The 19,240-nt window shown below is 30.6% G+C and overlaps 1 protein-coding gene across 1 annotated transcript in view; it reads left to right on the top strand.

Annotated features, from left to right (window-relative positions):
- Positions 1-15,765, top strand: part of LOC129983765 (lysosomal alpha-glucosidase-like) — a 49,596-nt gene extending 33,831 nt beyond the window's left edge. Inside the window, exons 15-19 of the mRNA XM_056093386.1 lie at positions 1,829-1,917; positions 9,578-9,627; positions 11,382-11,513; positions 12,068-12,178; positions 15,601-15,765. Coding sequence (XP_055949361.1) covers positions 1,829-1,917; positions 9,578-9,627; positions 11,382-11,513; positions 12,068-12,178; positions 15,601-15,666 — 448 coding nt within the window. The 3' untranslated portion in view covers positions 15,667-15,765. The remainder of the gene's footprint in view (positions 1-1,828; positions 1,918-9,577; positions 9,628-11,381; positions 11,514-12,067; positions 12,179-15,600) is intronic.
- Positions 15,766-19,240: the final 3,475 nt, after the last annotated feature.

The raw sequence follows: 19,240 nt of genomic DNA, 5'->3' as shown, positions 1-19,240 counted from the left end.
TTTTAGTATATCACTCAAAACTAACCTAAAATGCATTTTGTTAATGAAAGCAGAAAAGTGCTTTGTACTTACGAGAGGCGTCAAGGATACACAGAAAAATTAATACATATGTACGGTTTTAATACTGTAATGTATTATGTAATTACAAAAGCATAACTGTAAAACTACACCTTTTTGAAGAAATCAGTCGTTTGTGTTTGCTTCTTGCTTTGGAAGCATTTTCTCTTTGCTTGGAAGCAACAAAAAAACTTAAGTGCGGCAGGCGTGGATAATCGGGAGTCTACTGTATATATATTGTTACGAAATTTCAGGGGTTCGTTTGGATAGTGGGAGTTATATGGTGTGGAGAACACACACTCAATCAGCAAGCGGCAGTAGAAAATGAAACAACGACGTTTATTTACACGAAGACACACAGGACAGCACAAAGACGACAACTATATACAGCACAGAAGACGATTATCTTCAGCCGAGACGTGCAGCATACAACAAGACTCTACTGCAGACAGTAGCGCACAGCTTAGTGCAGCACTAGCTTGACACTGTCGCTGCTCCGCTTATCCCTGGAAGACCAGTTCTTCACCGTCGATTCTGATTACTCTTCTCTGTCGATTCCGACTACTCTACTCTTGTACTACCCGGCAGCTGCAGGCTGCTCCTTTTATAGGTCTTATAGGTCTCAGGAGGCGGGTCTAGAAGCCTCTCAACCAATCAGGAACGTTCGAGGCGTATCTCGGTTCCTACTGGACGGATCGGGAAAATTCTCGATGCTTCGGGTATAATCTATTTTGGCGCCAAATTCGTCGCCAAGCTCATGGACCTCCGACGCGACACTCGGACTTCGTCTAATACAGATGACTGTAAAACAATCTTTCTGATGATGGAACCAACTATGCTGAGAAGCCGCATCACAGATTCGTAACATTATATAGTGCGTTTTATGCTTAGTTGTTTGGTATCATGAAGAGAATAATGCACATTTTGAACTTATTCTCTCTGACCATCATAATTACAAAAATTGTTTTTTGATCCAAGTTGATATGAAACTTGTAAATTCACCAAAAACTCAAGACTAAATTTTTTTTGGTGATAGGATTTCTTTATAAATGTATTTCATTGAAAATAAGAAACAATCTCTTTCTCCAAAGTGATTACGCATTTAAAAAGAAAATTATGGAAATGGGACAAAGCTCAGTTTTTTAAAAAGTTTGGAACTATATATGCAAAATATTTGTATAAAGAAATCTTTATCTTACATTATCTTGACTGTTTTTTGTCTGTTTGTTTTATTTTAATTATAAATATTATTATTTCCTAGCTACACTTTTTAAATATTCTGTTATAATACGGTATTATCATTGAAATGTAGAGAAAGAGACCCATTCTTCTAACATCAACCTGAGATGAACTCTAAGGCAATAAATTTTTCTCTTAATAGTTCAACAAACTTTGTTGTGAGAAACATGAGACTTTGTATGCTCATAAATGAGCCAAAGAGCATTTTACTAATGGACGACTTTCCCTTATGGGGAAAATGTGACTATTTATTATTAACTTTTACAGAAATCAAAATGACTTCATATAATAATCTGCTGTATTTAATCAAATTTTGTAATTGGAAATATATATCTAATTTCAATATTTAAAGAAATAAACACTTGTTCCACTTTTTTTAAACTTATATAGAGAGGAACTGGAATAACTGAAACTAATTTTTTACTCTTTTAAATATATGAAAAAAGAGTATTTTCTGCCTATAATTCTTTAACATTAAATATTCATTTTTAAACATATGTATGTTAAGTGACAAAAAAATGTTACATTTTAGTCGAAAACAACCGTTTGTTCTTTGGGTTTTCCTTGATTATGATATGAAAGCTCAAGGCGAACTGTATTGGGACGATGGTGATTCGTTAGGTTTGTATTTTAAGTTTCTTTCTATATTTAATTATTTATTTTAGATTAAATATAGATTTAGACATTTTTCTCGGTTATATCAATGCATTATTTGATTTTAGACAGCCACCTTAAATAACCAGATTGTTCTTAATAATACCGATTTTGTTTAATTTCATTTGAATTCCTATATATATAATGTGATATTCATGATTTTCTTTAATTTTAAACATCAAATTGTGATAATTAAACTCATCTTTTTAAGAAGTATTGAAGATGTCATGTTAATTAACTGAAGACATAATAAAGTAATAAAGACACAATAAAGTAATGATAATATAAAGTAATGACATAATAAAATAAAATAAAATCATAAAATGACAGGGATAGGGATTGCAATACCGAACCAAAATTTCAATACCGGTATTCGGTATTTTTTAGATCTTAATACCGGGATACAAGTTTTAATACCGGTATTAGAAAACACAGGTGTTTCTTTATATTATTTGCCAATTTTATTAGAGAGTGTAAATATCACAAAAATAATTTATAACTTATAAATTATAACAGTATATAATGAATCACAAAAAAGTAAAGGAACAAACAGTATATAAGAACACAAAAAAAGTGTAAATATCACTATTCAGTCTGTGGTACTATTACAAATTTTTGAAATGTGATCTTAAAAAATATAATGAATCAATTATATTGTCATTAAGCCTGAAAAGTAATTTTGTGTAAAAATTACTAGCTGTCGAAAACACTCTTTCGCATCTACGCTAGTTGGTGGTACTGTTAGCAATGCGCAATATACTTTTTCCTTTATTTACCTCTAAATCCCTCATCTTCAAATAAATCGATTTCTCGTCGAATGGTTTTGGATATAGCTGATTTCTATATTGTATTTTGGTTCGTTAATTTTTTTATTTTTATTTATCTCTAATTCTAATTTTTGTTCAAGAGACAATTCTTTTTCACTATCGACATTATTGACATCATGATCTTCGATAACTGAACCGAATTCTTCTGAATATGGATAGGTTTGTGGGTAAAAAAAAATTTTAAAAAGTTTACTTTAAACTTAATCAGATTTGAATTGGTTATTTTCTTTTCTTCTTTTTCATTCTCATTTTTAAAATCATTATGATTATGTAAATACCATAAGACATTTTTTTATTTCGGTATGCCTTTCTTCTGTGCGATTTTTCAATGTAATATAAAATTCTTCAGATAGCGATGTGTGCTGTTCTTTCAGGGACTGCAACCTAAAATTTATTGTTCCATTAGCTCTTAATAAATTAGAATCTCTCCGACATAATGCCTCAATCGTCAGTTTTATTGGAAGTAGAGTTGATATAGTTCTAGATATTAAGTAGAATTCACTATCTGAAAAATTAATTTACAGGTTTGAGTCGATTATTGCTTTTTGGATTGGATTTCTGTTTCAAAAATCGTTCCATCATTAGGAGTAAACTTTTCCAACGTGTTTTAGAATTTAATATTAACATATATTCTGTTTTATTTTCAGTTAGTATATATTTTAGAAATATATCCTTTTTTATAGGGGAACGTTTAAATATCTTAACAATTTTTCGAACTTTATAAATTATAGAAAACAATTATTGATGGGTTAAAATTTCATCCTCACTAGCAATATCTTCTTCAACAATTACATTGTCATTATCTTCATTGTCAATATCACTCTCACTCTTACTCTCTTCAAAGTTGGAACCCGAAGTTTCTATATACACAGTATTTGGATTCTTTCGTTCTTTATTTTTTTGGTATAATGCATCTATTACTCCTAATTGAATTCCATCAGCATAGCACAATTGCTGATTTGCACCAATCAACGTTCCAACTTTTTTCATAACTGTTGCTCCACCAGTCGTTATGGTTACAATATCTTCTTTCAGGGATAATCAATGTTTCGCTAATTTAGATTTAAGCAATTAATTACCTAATTAATTTCGCCGTTAGGGAGACATAAAAACAAAAACGTATACTATTTTACTGTGTTGGCGATCTTTGAACAATAGTGGTGACAATTTTAAAAATTTCTAGTAAATACCGAAAAAACGGTATTTAAACTTGTGAATACCGGTATTACAAAATTGTATAAATGGCTCGAAATACCAGTATTCGGTATACCGGTATTGCAATCCCTAGGCAGGGAACATTTTTCGCCGAGCATCATATTAAGTGAATTAAATCATGCTGATGAGAGAAATTAAAAATTAACAGCCATAATCTTTGAGTTTACAGATATATTTACTAACATGTTTTATATCTTATGGAAAAAAAATTGACAAATAATAGATATAAAAGATGATAAAATGCCTAAGGATATAATTTGAGCTTTTATTTGTGAAAGAAAAATATGCTTTCAGCACATTAATTGCCACAATGCAAAAAATTTTTTGGGCCTATTATCCAACAAAACAATTGACTTATTATATATGCAAATTCATAAAAATACTGATAGAATAGTTGTTAGAAAATTAATTTTAACAAAATTCTCATAAACATTTATTTTTGAATCTGAAGTTGTATCTCATGCAGTTTCTTAGATAAAAACAGTTAACTCGTTCAAGCATAGAGGTGTTTTTTTTTTTTTTTTTTTTTGGTGTTTTAAAAAATTGACCAGTTGAAGCTTATATGATTCAAAACAGGAACGTTTCTTTTCTTGTTATTTATTCGAAGGTACATTCTGTTTGCTTCACAGTAAGGAACATATTGATATACGTAGTATAAAATTTTTTAAACCGCAAAATTCAGTTTAAATATAATTTAATGAATATGTATATTATTTAACGAAATATGTTTAGTTACAAAAATGCAAAGCAATCTTTCTAAAAATTAATGGATGATATACCAGGGTTGCCACGCCACTGGAAGAACCGAGAAAATACAGGGAATTGAAATATCGACTAAAAAAAGCCGGTAAAAATGCAGAGAAATTTGCAAATTTTCATTTAAAAAAACAGGGAAAATAAAGAAATTTTAAATTTCTTAGTCTCTCCCCCCCCCCCCCGTCTAAAAAGTGCCAATCTTTAAATATTGCAAGAATAAAAGATCGTAGTCATTGCTTCAAAAACGAAACAATATAATTCGCGACTGCGTAATGCGGAAACGTTCACTTTTTCACTCCCCCCCCCTCTTTTTTTGTATAAATCAGTCCAATTTCGATTTGTGAGACAGTTGTACCATTCCATAAGATTCCCGAATGGCAGCAAACGAGCATGCGCGAAACTTCTGTAATTGTCTGAAAGATTAGAATACATTTCTTTGGCGGGTATAGCAACTTTTAATCTGCGCACGCATCGCGGTGATATTTAGTCACTCGCACATGAGTTTATGGAATGGTTTATTTATCATTTGAGAAATTGTGAACTTATTCAGGGTAAATTAGAGAATTTTTTTAAAAAACAATGAGCTGCTTAAAATCCGTATTTAATACGAATTGGACGGATGAAAAAATCACTCCTGATTTTACTGAAGGGGTTCGAGAAGTTTCGCAAAATCCATATAGTAATGTAGCACATCCTAAGTAATGTAGGGATAAGGACACTTATTAATCATGCCAAAAAAAAAAAGGAAAACGAATTGTCATTTCAAAAAAGTCATAATTAATATTAGACTTTGTATCTCAAGGAATAAAAGAGAAGACGATATACCAAGTTCGAAAGCGTTAAATTTAATGTCCGAAAATATACCTATTTCAAACTTTTTTATTCAAGAGCAATAATTTTAACTGAAATTTTATGGGCCTTAAAACTTGTTGCATCGTCCTTTAATGCATTCAATGATATATCGGAAATATTTCCACGTATGTTCGCTAAAAGTGAAATGGCTAAAAATGCACATTTCTTATTTGTTAATGATTAGCTCCATAAAACTGATAGCTGAAAAATCTGCAGAAATGCATGCCTAAATACATGAATTGGCAAAAATGAATAAATAAAAAAAGTAATTTTACTTTGTAGTGTTTTGTTGTTGTTGTTATTAAGTAATCATTAAATGATTTGTATCATGGTAACAAAAATGTTTTGTGTGTGATTTACAATTAAAGAACATCTGAGTAATATATCCTCCCCCTCCTTATTATATAAATTTTGTCTTGCTAAATTTTAGGTAATAAGTAAAGAGAAATTGATTTTTTTAATGTTAATATAAAAATAATGTTAATAAGTCATAAAATAATGTTAAATCTCTGCTTCTTTTCCTTGGTTTTTCCACTCCTTAAAATCATATTATTTTATGACTAGTACATGAAAGTTATTTTTGCATTTCCTAGTATCTTGAATATACATACAAGGAAACAAAGGGATTTTTTTTTTGTTTTGTTTTTTTGTTTTACGGAGAATTTACACCAAATTTTTGTGCATTTATATGGCCAATATGAAATGTCACTGAGCATAAAATTTCATCAGAAGCATATGCATTTCATATGGCTCAAACGATTCCATTACCTGTGAGACACACTTATTTTGCATGGAGATTAGCATGGTAAATACTTATTTACACAATGAAAACGGTTGTATTTCATTGCAATGATGAAAATTGTTATTATAAATTATCTTCAAGTTCTCAGTGGTTGTCCCACCGTCGATATAATTATTAAAACAGAAAGGGAGGCGGCTAAGTTAAAAAGCAAAGTTGAGAAGCAAAGAAAGTAGAATATACAAAAAATATGTGTAACTTTGATTTTGAAATATCTGTCCCATCATGGAAAGTCAAAAGAATTACATGGAGCTTCTATGTGAATGTTATGGCTAAAGGTAATCTATACTTATTTATAAAGCTCAATGTGTGTGTGTGTGTGTGTGTGTGTGTGTGTGTGTGTGTTGGCGCTCTACAGAAAAGACCATTTGACATACAGCTACCAAATTTGATACATGTATAGCTTGGAGGTCGGGAATGTGCACCTGGGGTCCCTTTTTTTGAATTTTTAATTAGAATTTTAATTATTAATTAAAAACTAACTTTCCCGCCAAAAAAATCTTCATTTTCCCCACCGCCAAATTAATAAGGGTTCAGTTTTTTTTTTTTTTCTTTTCTTTTCTTCCAACAGTAATGAGGCTAGGCTTAAGATTTTTCGGCTGATTATTTCAAACGATTCTGTTTATTTTCTTAATGTGTGATGCATTTAAAATGAAACATTGTTAATTAATCGATCTTTCAGATTCATTCTGAAGTACTTTTGAATCAAAATAAAACAGAATAAAGGAAATTAAAAATTTCTAATATGCATAGCGTTACCCCAACTGGCGTAGAAAAACTCACGCCTTTGCGTTACCGTAACTGGCGTTGAAAATACACGCATGCGCATTGTGTTCTGATTGTGACATGACAACCATTATCAACGGATGATTTAAATTATTTTTAGATTAGTTGCATGTTTTTGTAATTAAATTGTATTTATGTTAGTTATATATTTTTTGTATATGCTTATAGTTTTAAGGCCATCGTTTTTTAAGTAGTTTTTTTTAATCGGTTTTCAAACGATTATTTTAAACGATTCGTTTTATTTTCTTAGTGTTTGATGCATTTAAAATTAAACATTGTTCATTAATCGATCTGGTCATGATGAATCTGAGAAAATTTTGTTGACAAATTCTTGAAGTATTACATAAATTAAGAAAGATATTCTTTAGTGACCATAAAGTTTAAACGCTCAGTGACTGTTTTCAGTAATCATATTACAAAAAAATACTTTGTTTCAGTAAAAAATATTATTATATTAATTGCAGATTAATCCTTTCCACTTTAATTTAAAGTATAAATTCTACGGGAGCTAACAGAAAATGAGAGATATACATATTACGTTATGACTGAAGGCGTTTATATTATTTTGATGAAGAAGCTATTAAAGTAGGAATTGCATAAAATATTTAATTATTAAAATTTTAACAAACATTAAGATTGGCGAACCAGCTGGTCGCCAAAAGCGGCTAGTAGTATATATAGAGATTGATCAGAAATGGTTGAAAAAGTGGCTTGTGTATTTGTGTGGTCTGAAAATGAGAATGAAAAAAATCTGGAAAATTTAGATTGAATGACAAGGCAACTCTTTATGGCAGAAGTGGTGGCAATCATAAATGCTCTGGAGTTTGTCGCTCAAGACAATATAAAAAGAGCAAACATAATTTCTAATTCAAAATCGGCTTTAATGACCCCTGATTCCGTTGGTGAAACAAAAAGCAATAATATTGGTTATAAAAGAAAAAGCTGCTGAACTTGGTGTTGAAATGATCTGGATCAGAGCTAATCAGGAGTATATTGGAAATGAAAAAGCAGATACACTAGCCAAGGATGCTTTAAACTTAGAAACCAAGAAGTTTCTTTCCGATCTTTGATAATTAAGGATGGAATAAGGGAATAACTCCATCAAAGCTAGGACTGCCTATCAACATTTTAAAAACGTTTCTGTTAACCAAATTGAGGGTAATTTTTATCTTAACCATGTATACACTGGACATGGCCAAGTATACACTGGATTTGGGCCTATTATGCCCCAAAGCAATTGACTTATTACATATTTTCTGTACATCAAAGTTGTTTCTTTGACAAAAGTTTGACTTACCATTGTGGCACCGAAGAAGGCACTATAAATCACTTGATCAAAGCCTGTGCACTATGACTAGAACACAGACTTAGATGGCCAAGAAATTGAAGGTCTCTTGATGTCGAAGAACTCATAAAAATTCCAGTTATTAAATCTTCTATTAAGGACATTTCGTCAAAGCTCTTGCGTTTAATTCTTCCTAATGTAAAAAGTTAACGTACACTTAATGTATTTTATAAATCTTTAATGTTTCACAATTTATTATGTAATGTAAAATGTAATGTTTTGTATGTTCTTTTTTTTTTTTTTTTTTTTTTTTTTTTTTTTTTTTTGTACCAATATGCGTTTTTTGTAGCGGGTTCTTCGTTGTTTGCAAGTGTCCAGTGTTATTAAGTATCGTTTGTTTCTTCGTGCTACGTGGGGTTGCTCTTTGGCGGCCCCATTAAGTTTCTTGCATAGCCTCTGGCCAAGAAGGGGCTATGCTTGCATATACGTAAATGTGCTTTTGAAAATTTATTAAAATTAGTCAAAATACATAAACATTGAATAGCATTTAAATTGGCGTCATTAAAAATATATTTTTTACATTTTAACTAGGTATGAAAATTGTATTTTTGCAATAATATTTTCAGAAATTATCAAAGAAAAACCACTAAAATTCGTTTAATTTGTAATTAAAGGAAATTTTTATTGAAATATTTTTAAAAATGCTCTGAAATACATAATCTCATTTTTAAGTATATCTGCATCAAATTTTAAATCGCCAAGTCTGACCTTCTTTGTGTGCTGTAGAAGAGCAGTAGGTGCTCATTTGCTTTAATTATTAGTAGGAAATAAATAAAATTCTTTGAAGGCATTTTATTTCTTTTTAATGAATTTCGAGAGACCAAAAAACCTTCAAATTCAAAATCTAGATTAATGTATTAATTTTTATCAAAAATGTTTAATGAAGTTTTCTGTGCTAAGTTTCAGGGAAAGGATTTTTTTTATAAATATTTTTCATTTATTTTTTATATTAATATATTCATTTATATTAATTTTATATTCATTTATTATAAAGATATTTCATTATTTTTCATTTTTTTTTTTTTTTTTTTTTTTTTTTTTTTGTAGATACTTATGAAAATGGAAATTACAATTTGATCAGCTTCAGTGCATCTCAGGTGAGTATATTTTTCTATTTCTGTGATCGAATTATATGACTATACTCATTTTCATTAAGCTTGGTATTTTCTTATTAAAATTTTTTTTTGGAACCAAAAAAATTAATCTTTATTTTTTATTTATTCAATTAATTCTAATTACTTCTTATAATTGCTGCAGCAAGCTACTGATATAAAATTGCTGTATTTTGTAGTGATTTCAGTAAAATATGTTTATATTATAAATCAGTTCATTGTAGTTGATGATTTCAAATATGATATATAATTTCAAAATTATATATATATATATATATATATATAATCAAAATGTAACCAATTCTATTTTAAATTGCAAATAAAAGAATATTGTGGAATACATTAATTAATGAAATTATGTTAAATAATTTTTTTCATAACATGTTGTAGAACTTTTCCATTATACTCAATTAACTGTTGGTTTATATTATATTTAAAAAAAATATGCAATGAAGTAAGCTACTCTGGAAAAATTTTCCTTTCATGTTAATTATTTTATTTGGAAAACAAATTCTGTATATACATCTCTTCTGTTGAAAATCTTAAAAATTGTAATAAAAATTTAAATGCTTGTTTAGGAAAACAGAAAACTATTTTTATCAAATATATGGGAATTTAAACAAAATTGGAAAATCATTGCTATTAAAAATGTTCTATTTAAAATTTTAATTAAATTATTAATATGTTTTTATTTTAAATTAGTTTATGAATTATTGACATAATTTCCTTATAGTATTTTCTTTAGTTCCTCAAGCTTTTATAATATTTTTTGACCTCTAATTTTCTGATGTATGTATAAAGAATTCATGCTTTTAAGTTGATAATGAAAGTATTTCTATTAAAATATTTACTATGTTTTACTTTTTAGACCTAAATATATTTTATAATTTATTGTTGTAAACATAATAAATCAATAATATTGTCGATTGGCACCTTATATTCAGTTATTTTCCTCAACTTTACTAATATATAATGCCTTTGATATGGTATCAAAATTCAATTTAAATCAATTGTCTAATTGATAATTTATTATTATTATTATTGGAATGTATAACAGTGGACATTGATTATTTGAAATTTAATATTTATTTCTTATCAAATAGCCCTTTGTGTAAATTTCTAAATACAGTACACTCCCGATTATCCGCGGAATTGGGTGGCGTGGCCGCCGCGGATAACAAAAATCGCGGATAATCCGAAAAAAGCTAAAAACGGGTATAGAAAAAGAGAAAACAGTCATTCCAACTTTGAAAAATCGTTTTATGTACAATAAAACGTAAAATAAACAGCAGGAAATGATTAACTAACGCTTAATATTTTAGTATATCACTCAAAACTAACTTAAAATGCATTTTGTTAATGAAAACAGAAAAGTGCTTTGTACTTACGAAATGCGTCAAGGATACACAGAAAAATTAATACATATGTACTGTTTTAATACTGTAATGTATTATGTAATTACAAAAGCATAACTGTAAAACTACACCTTTTTGAAGAAATCAGTCATTTGTGTTTGCTTCTTGCTTTGGAAGCATTTTCTCTTTGCTTGGAAGCAAAAAAATAAACTTAGTGCGGCAGACGCGGATAACCCACCCGCGGATAATCGGGAGTCTACTGTATTATTCTAAAAAATATTAATTAATATTTTTTACTTCATTGTTTTCGTTCATCTGAAATTTATTAAAAGTTCTTTTGGATTTTTTTCTACTGAACATAATTAATATTTTTCCTTATTTTAGAATGTTTTAAAGTCTACTATAGTCAACAGTGGGTATGATGATCCCATGAAAACAGATGTTATTTGGGTTGTAGGAATTAGTGAAACTGCTGCAGAAGTAACAGTAAATGGCATGAATTGTAAACATGCTATGGTAAGTATTTTGATGCTTATGAACTTCATTGAGATGTCAATCATTGAGATCTTTTCAATTAAAAAAAAAAAAAAAAACCATGAACAGTCTCCTCGAAACTTTCTCGCATACTCTCTAATAAAAATGTTGAACTTTGAACACCTTAAGTGCTCAGATTTTTTTATTTTCAAAGGCCAGCACATGAGCTTTTTGTCTTACTCAATCCATTGTTACTCCACTGTTGTACTCAGTGTTCACAATTTTTATGCAAAAGAGAGGGAGATGATACTTTTTTTTCAGAATGTAATATATATATATGCTGGAGCTATCTTTATGGTGGTTTTTCCAACTAATTTTTTGTCAAAATTTTTATTACTTTTCCCCTACAGAATTGTTAAATATCTTGTTATAAACGAATGCATATATTTTATACTTTAAATTAATTTGAAATATATAAGATTATATATATACGAGTTAACTTGTACTAGTCTAAAATGATAAATTTTAGAATTTTTATTTTGTTCCATTTTTAATTTTCTTGAGAACAATTTAATTGCATTATCTATCTGTTACAGAATTTAACAAATGAAATGAATGCAAACAGCTTATTAGATCGACTACGGATATTTAAAGGAGATGGTGAAAAAACACTTGACGGCTCATCTTGTAGCTATGGATCTGTTCCTGTAAGTTTCTTAAATTCGCCTTTTATTATTTAAGGATATCAATTATTAAAGCAACAATTCTTTAAAATAAAATTATTTACTTAAATTCCTTTTTTGTGGTGGTTTAAAATTCGAACGTTGCATGCATTTAAGGCAAATCATTCCAGTAAAGTGAACCAGAACTTATTGTAGTCCATTCTCTACCCTTTAAACATGGAATATTCTCAAATGTTCTACCCTTCCTGCTTCCTTTATTTGAAAATTGTTGGGAGATAAAGGACTTTATGACATTTGTTTTCTGAATACATTCGCTTTGATTATTCCAGAAAAAGTTCAGAGGAAAAAAAAAGGGGGGGGGGGGAGTTAAAACGGAAATGCGATTTATTACCAATACCAGTCATTAATTCAGAAAAGAGCGGCACTGCAAATATATAATATTGAAAGAATCTCAAAAATATGCCATTAAAATATAATTTTTAAAAAATGCTGTACCTTCAAATAATCTGAAATTTTTAAATATGATTATCTGAATTATAGTTTAGAAAAGTATCGACATATTTTCATTTGATAAGAAAATCATTATGTGCTAAACTAGATCTGTTTCCGTTTGGGCAGTTCAAAATTGAAATCAAATAATAGTAAAATAGAACCAGTAGGAATGGTCTCCATGAAATTTAATCACATACTTTTTTGATAAAAAAGTAATATATTTTTTATACTAAAGTATAAAAATGAAATAAAGAAAATCAATATTCATTTCCAAGAGCAATTGAGTGTACGATATTTTTTGTCAATCCGTCTTTAGCCAACACAAATAAGCTCGATGGTTTGCCCACGCGAAAACATGCCACGTATAATTGTCCGTGTGGAAAACATGGTGTGCCCAAATCTAAGCCGCAAACAGACATCGCTTGGCCTTGCGACTTATTGATTGCCGTTGCGAATGCCAATCTAATAGGAAATTGAACGCTTTTGAATTCAGTTGTAAGAATCCTTGGAATTCGTGGTAGCAAAACATTTTCGGGTCGGAATTTGCCATTCAAAATGTTAGCTTCGAAAACGTTTTTCATCAATTTTTTAATGACTAATCGCGTGCCATTGCACAGCCGTGGTGGGTCCAAATTCCGAATTAAAATAACCGGAGATCCAGCTTACAATCGTAGAAGGTGCGCTGATATGCCTGGCAAATACAGTGAGTTCAAAAACTCTGTTGGATAATTTACAGCTTCGTTAGCATCGCAAACTGTATGATACCAAGTCACCTGGCAACGACTGCTGTATCTGAAATTTAAATCGTTGACGCCCACATTTTTTTGCTGCCAAAATGGCTCTTTCTGCCAACCACGCATATGTATTGTGTGCGTATATCGGGAAATATGCGGTCAACGATAATACAGAAATTAGTGGGCAATTTTATGCATCCAGTATTTTTATAGACAGCAACTTTTCCATCGCCGATATCTAACAATGGTCTGAGAATATGTCAGTAGATGGATCTTGTAGCCTTTGGACGTGCATGTTTATTTTTAGCTGGACTTTTTCAATATTACGCCACAGTGGCGATGATTTCAAGCAAGCATTGATCTCATCAGCGTATGTTGAACGTGGAATGACGGGATAAGGACACCCTAATTACCTAGCGTTATGAAATATACTTTACGACCTATTCTCATACCTACCAAATACACATAAAAAATTTCTTAAAAAATCCCTCGAGCCGTTTCGAAGGAGTACGAACACAAACACCGGACACGAGATTTTTATATATTAGATATATATATTTCCATTTTTTTTTTTCGCTATTTATTGAAATCTCAATATACTTGTTGAAGAATAGCCAAATAAGATCTAAAATGATAAAAACTGACATTAAAAAGTTTTCAGCTGGTACTGGACTATTAAATGAGGTGCTGCTGATGTTACCGAAGCTTTGCATCTGACACTGAAGTGCCAGAAAAACTGTTACACCAATCTTATACTATGTAGAGCCCCCCCCCCCCCGAGCACGAATAAGTGCTGCAACACTGAGTGGCATGACTTAATTTGTGAAGATATTCTGTGAACAGTTAACACCGTGATTCCTGCAGGCTGTGCACAAAACCATGGGAGTGCGAAGTGGTGGAGATCTCGTAAGGAAAGCAAGTTGCAAAACATAGCAGATATGCTCGATAATTTTCATTTCAAGGGAGGGAATGAAATTCAGAAGAGTGCTCCTCAAGCCACTCGGTAGCTACTGTAGACATGTGGGGTGGCACAAAGGATGTTAGCGTGCCGCTGACCTGTTATGGTCGAGTCTAGACGTACCAACGATCCCATTTCATGCCAACTGCACATGCACCACCATAGAGTCTCCACCAGCTTGAACAGCTCCTTCTAGACATGAGGGATCCATGGATTCGTGGAGTTTTCTCCACACCCGTACACTGCCATCCATGCGATACAATTGGAAACGTGACTCGTCAGACCAGACAACGTTTTTCTAATCATCAAGAGTCCAATGACTGTGTTGGCGAGCCTAGGCAAGGCGCAGAACTTTGTGCCGCTGTGTCAACAATGGTACATGAGATGGTCTGCGGCTGCGAAAGCCCATATCATTTAGGGTAAGTTGTACAGTGTACACTGACACTTGTTGATGGACCTGCATTCAAATCTGCAGAATATGAAGAAGTGTTGAACGCCTATCTCGTGTAACGATTCTTTTCAGTTGTAGATGATCCTGTTCTATCAAGGTCTTTTTCCGGCCGCACCGCTGTCGGGGATTTAAAGTTTTAGTGGAAACCCGATATTCGCGGTACATCCTGATAGTCGCGGTGAAATGGTCGTACGAGGAAATCCCAATATCATCGCAACTTCGAAAATGCTGTGTCCCATCTCTCGTGCGCCGACGATTAGTCCCCGTTGAAAATCACTTAAATCTTGATAACCTGCTATTGTAACAGCAAGAATTGGTGCAATAGCCTTCTCAAACACGTGTTATCTTAAACACGTACTGTCGACCGCATCGCGTTACGCAGATTAGTTGAACATTTCCATTATTTGCATACTTCTATCCCAGTTTTTCTGGCTCTTCAGTGTATAAACGAAGTACTTTCTCATTACAATGATTACAAATGAATTGGGATAGTGGAGAAATGATGTTTAAATGTGAACTATATAAACGATGTTTTACTTATTACATTATAATGTTTTTAAAATCTTAGCATCTTAATTTGTTAATATTTCTTATGAAAGAATATTTGCATTTATTGATAGAAAATATTTGCTTTTCATTAGTCTGACATCTTTTTGTATATAAACATTAGTATGTTTCTAGTGTTAGACATTAATTGTAATTATTTGTTAACATTCACTGTTGATATAATTCTCACTCTTATAATTAAATAACTATAATTGTATCTTCTGTATATAATCTCATTGTTTTTAATTCTTTGTTATTATTTCAGGATGTATTGGCCATATCATTGCAGGAAGTTAGTCTGCTTTCTCCATTGACTGTAATGTGGAAGTAGGATTTATACTACTTCCATAATACTTACAGTAATATACAATACTTTTTATTACTTTGTATCTTGACAATGTAATAAAATGAATCCTGACTTGGTTTTATACTCCTATGCATGAAATCTATACCAAATATGTATGTTCAATTTATTAAGTTTAGAGGTTTAGATCATAAAAATATTCTGATTCAAACAGATTTTTAATATATTTAGTATACTGAAAAACAAATATCTTTTAAAACTGTTTTTCATTATGTTAATAATTATGTATGTGTAATAATTTTATTACAATTTCTGTGACTGTAGTTCTCAGTTATTAAAAGACTTTTGGTGTATTTCATATGTACTTGGAGTGATAACATAGTTTGCTGTGTGGAACTGAAAGTAGGTGACTTATAGTAGAAATTTACAATTTCAACAGTGAACTGAACAAGTGACATGCAAAAAAAAAAAAATAATAATAATAATTAATTATATCAGTTTTATTTGAATTTTATTGAATTATAACATATTGCAAAAATATTTTACTCTTTTAATTTATGCAGATGGAGAATTATCCTTAATTAAAGTCAAAATAATTGTTATGCTATTAAGTAAATATATGCAAAATTAAATATAAATTAACTTGTAATTATATTCTAGTTTATTTTTCAATTGAAGTCATTACTTCTAGTGGATGTTTAGAGAGTGAATGTTGCCAGGCTCTAATATGATTTTCCCCCACCCCATCCCGAATCATTATCTGTAGTTTAGCTTGTGTAAATGACACTTGAGGCATATTGTTGTATATATTTGCTCTTCCATTATATTTTAAATTGAAAAATGGTACAGACGCACTAACATTTTGTCACCAGGGCTTTCACGAAGATTGATGCCTAGAACATCTGTACACCCGTCCCCCGCCTTCTCTTTGCAACATGGCATCTGCCAGGTGACATTTAGCTGATTAGGATGATTATTTCCTGTTAGGCCCAGTCCTAATAAGTGTAGTCTTTCTTGATTCAGTTTTACAGCGTAATTAGTGTGAATTGTAATACTAAATCTTTATCAAATTTGAAACAAATCCATTGCAGAGTTGACTGCCTGTTGGTCTGTATCTTCATATGCAGGTAAATGTTAAAACTCAAAAATGTCTGGAATTAAATAAATGAAATTTGCATGTGATCATGTTATCAAAATTGTAGGTCAGCATCAAAATTTGTTTTCAATTTTTAGGGAGGGGGAAAGTCCAAAATTCAGTTTCCTTTTTTATACTGCAAAGCACAAAGCTTTCAGGTGTAGAATTTTGAAGAGTGGCGTACATAGCCTCGCAATATTTAAAGTTTCAGAAGAATGTTAGCATGTATGTGCGTAATATAGCTTTTTTTATATTTTTACCTGAAGTTTGTTGTGTCTACTGTTAATGGTGGCTGAAACATTGGAGCCGTAGGAATTCCTGAATAGTGTTATAATATATATTGCCATACCAATTTTGGGTTTGAATAATTTATTCGTTAATAAAAAAAAAAATCACAAAAATTTTGGCAAAAATTGATTATATATATATTGCATTTTTTATTCTTTTTTTAAATATTTCTTTAAGTACAGCTAAACAATAAAAAATATGCAACTGGGAGATTAAAATAAATACACATCTTGAGATACTATTTTTCATCTTTTAATATGAAGAAAATTTAATAGAACAGTATATCTCATTTAATTATTTTATTTATCAATAATTATCTATCATGAATTATTTATATTCAAATTTTTAAACTCGTGGAAAGATTTTCTACAGCAGGAAACCATATAAATTTCTGCATCTCTCATTTTTAGAATCGAAAGAGAGTGCTAAATTTGGGACAGTACCGTCGTTCCTTCTCAAAATGCTTCTCATAATATTATTTCTGCGCTTTCGGAATGGAAATAATTAACACCAATCATTCAATTGCACCTTCTTTTCACAAACTATGGAGCAGAAAAAATGACTTGGTTACTAAGCATCGTCAATAGCAGAAATCGGTGTATATGTGTATATACTATGTAAGCATGTAATTTTTCCATCAGAAGGTAGTTTCGACGACGGTGAAGAGACTTTCGATTTTTTTACATCTTTTTATTTCATCCTGGAGAGGCACGCATTATATAAAAGCAGGTGCGACGAACACACACACAACACAGAACGACACAAAGCAAAAAAAAAAAAAAAAAAATGATGGAATGCCGATGAACATTTTATCCCTGATCTTATATAACATGAGATTTCTGACACGTGTCGATTCTGATTGGAATTTATCACTCGTGTCGTCCTTGACAAGGGAAACAGAGGGATCCTTAGGAGGAATCTGTTTACATCAGCAATTTTCTATCCCTTCACTCGACACGTGGGAACCGCTGACGCAATCATTTTTACAAAGCTTCAGTTGAATTACTTAAATAGGAAAAGTGGAATGGGATCAGGAAATAAGAGAATATTTTAGAACGACTTTGACATGGGCTGAATTAGGCTAAAAATTAGGAAATTAATTAGGATTAAATTAAATTTTAAAATATCATTACATATATATATATATATATAATATGTATATATCTAATTAAATTCTAATTAATTTAATTAATTAATTCTAATTTAAATTCTAAATAATTTCCTAATTCCATATTAACTTCATACTAAAATAATTATTTTCTGATCCAGTCTCCACTTATTACTTAATTAATTCTATAAAAGTGCTTACTTCAGTATTTTCACAGCTCCAAGTGAAGGGATAAAAATCCTTTATGCTTACAACGTTCTTTCAAAGATACCTAAGATTCCCTGCCCTTAATCGACCCTTGTCAAAGAAATCCCTATTAAAATCTCATAGTAAAATCACCGAAGGGAAAAATTTTGGTCTCTTCTGCTCTTGTATCACGATGTAGACTGATATATTTCTTACCACTTATTCTTTGTACGTAGATTATGTCTCCCGTGGTGAAATAGAGTTTTACAAAAATTTTCTCTTATTTGGCCATCTGTTAGTATATATATATATAATTTTCTTTGTGTGAGGAATAGAGAATATTATATCATTATTTGTAGATTTTCTCCTGAATATCCTAAACTGTGATGTTCCTATACTGTGGATGAATGCAGATATAGCGTGCAAAATTAAATAAATTAATGATCATATTTATGCGCACGAAAAAAATTAGAAATGTTGCATTTCACTGCACGAATTATCCCTGTGTAGCTGTAATCATTTGACATTCTTAGCAGATGAGTCGCAAAGATTGCAGAATGCATTAATTCTATCGCCGATTTTAATTTGCAGTTTCTAAACTTTTAAGTTTATATTATTTTGAAAATACATATGCATCCAATTGTTTTTCAAAGAACAAAAATTATGTATCATTTGAGATCATCTTAGCAATGCTAAAAAACATCTTTTAGAATCTCTTGAAAGATGAGTCGATTTCCACAATGACGAGCCGCTGCTTAATGGTGTGGGGTTTTTTCCCCCCATAGTTTAACACAGCAAAGCAGAAGACCCCCCCCCGATTTATGCATTTATTTATGATATATAGTGCTTTTATGCTTAGTTGTTTGGTATCATGAAGAGAATAA

This window comes from Argiope bruennichi, chromosome 9 (assembly GCF_947563725.1).
Source record: "Argiope bruennichi chromosome 9, qqArgBrue1.1, whole genome shotgun sequence".
Lineage (NCBI taxonomy): Eukaryota > Metazoa > Arthropoda > Arachnida > Araneae > Araneidae > Argiope > Argiope bruennichi.
Note: the sequence above shows the minus strand (reverse complement) of the source record. Positions and strands in the feature narration are given on the sequence as shown.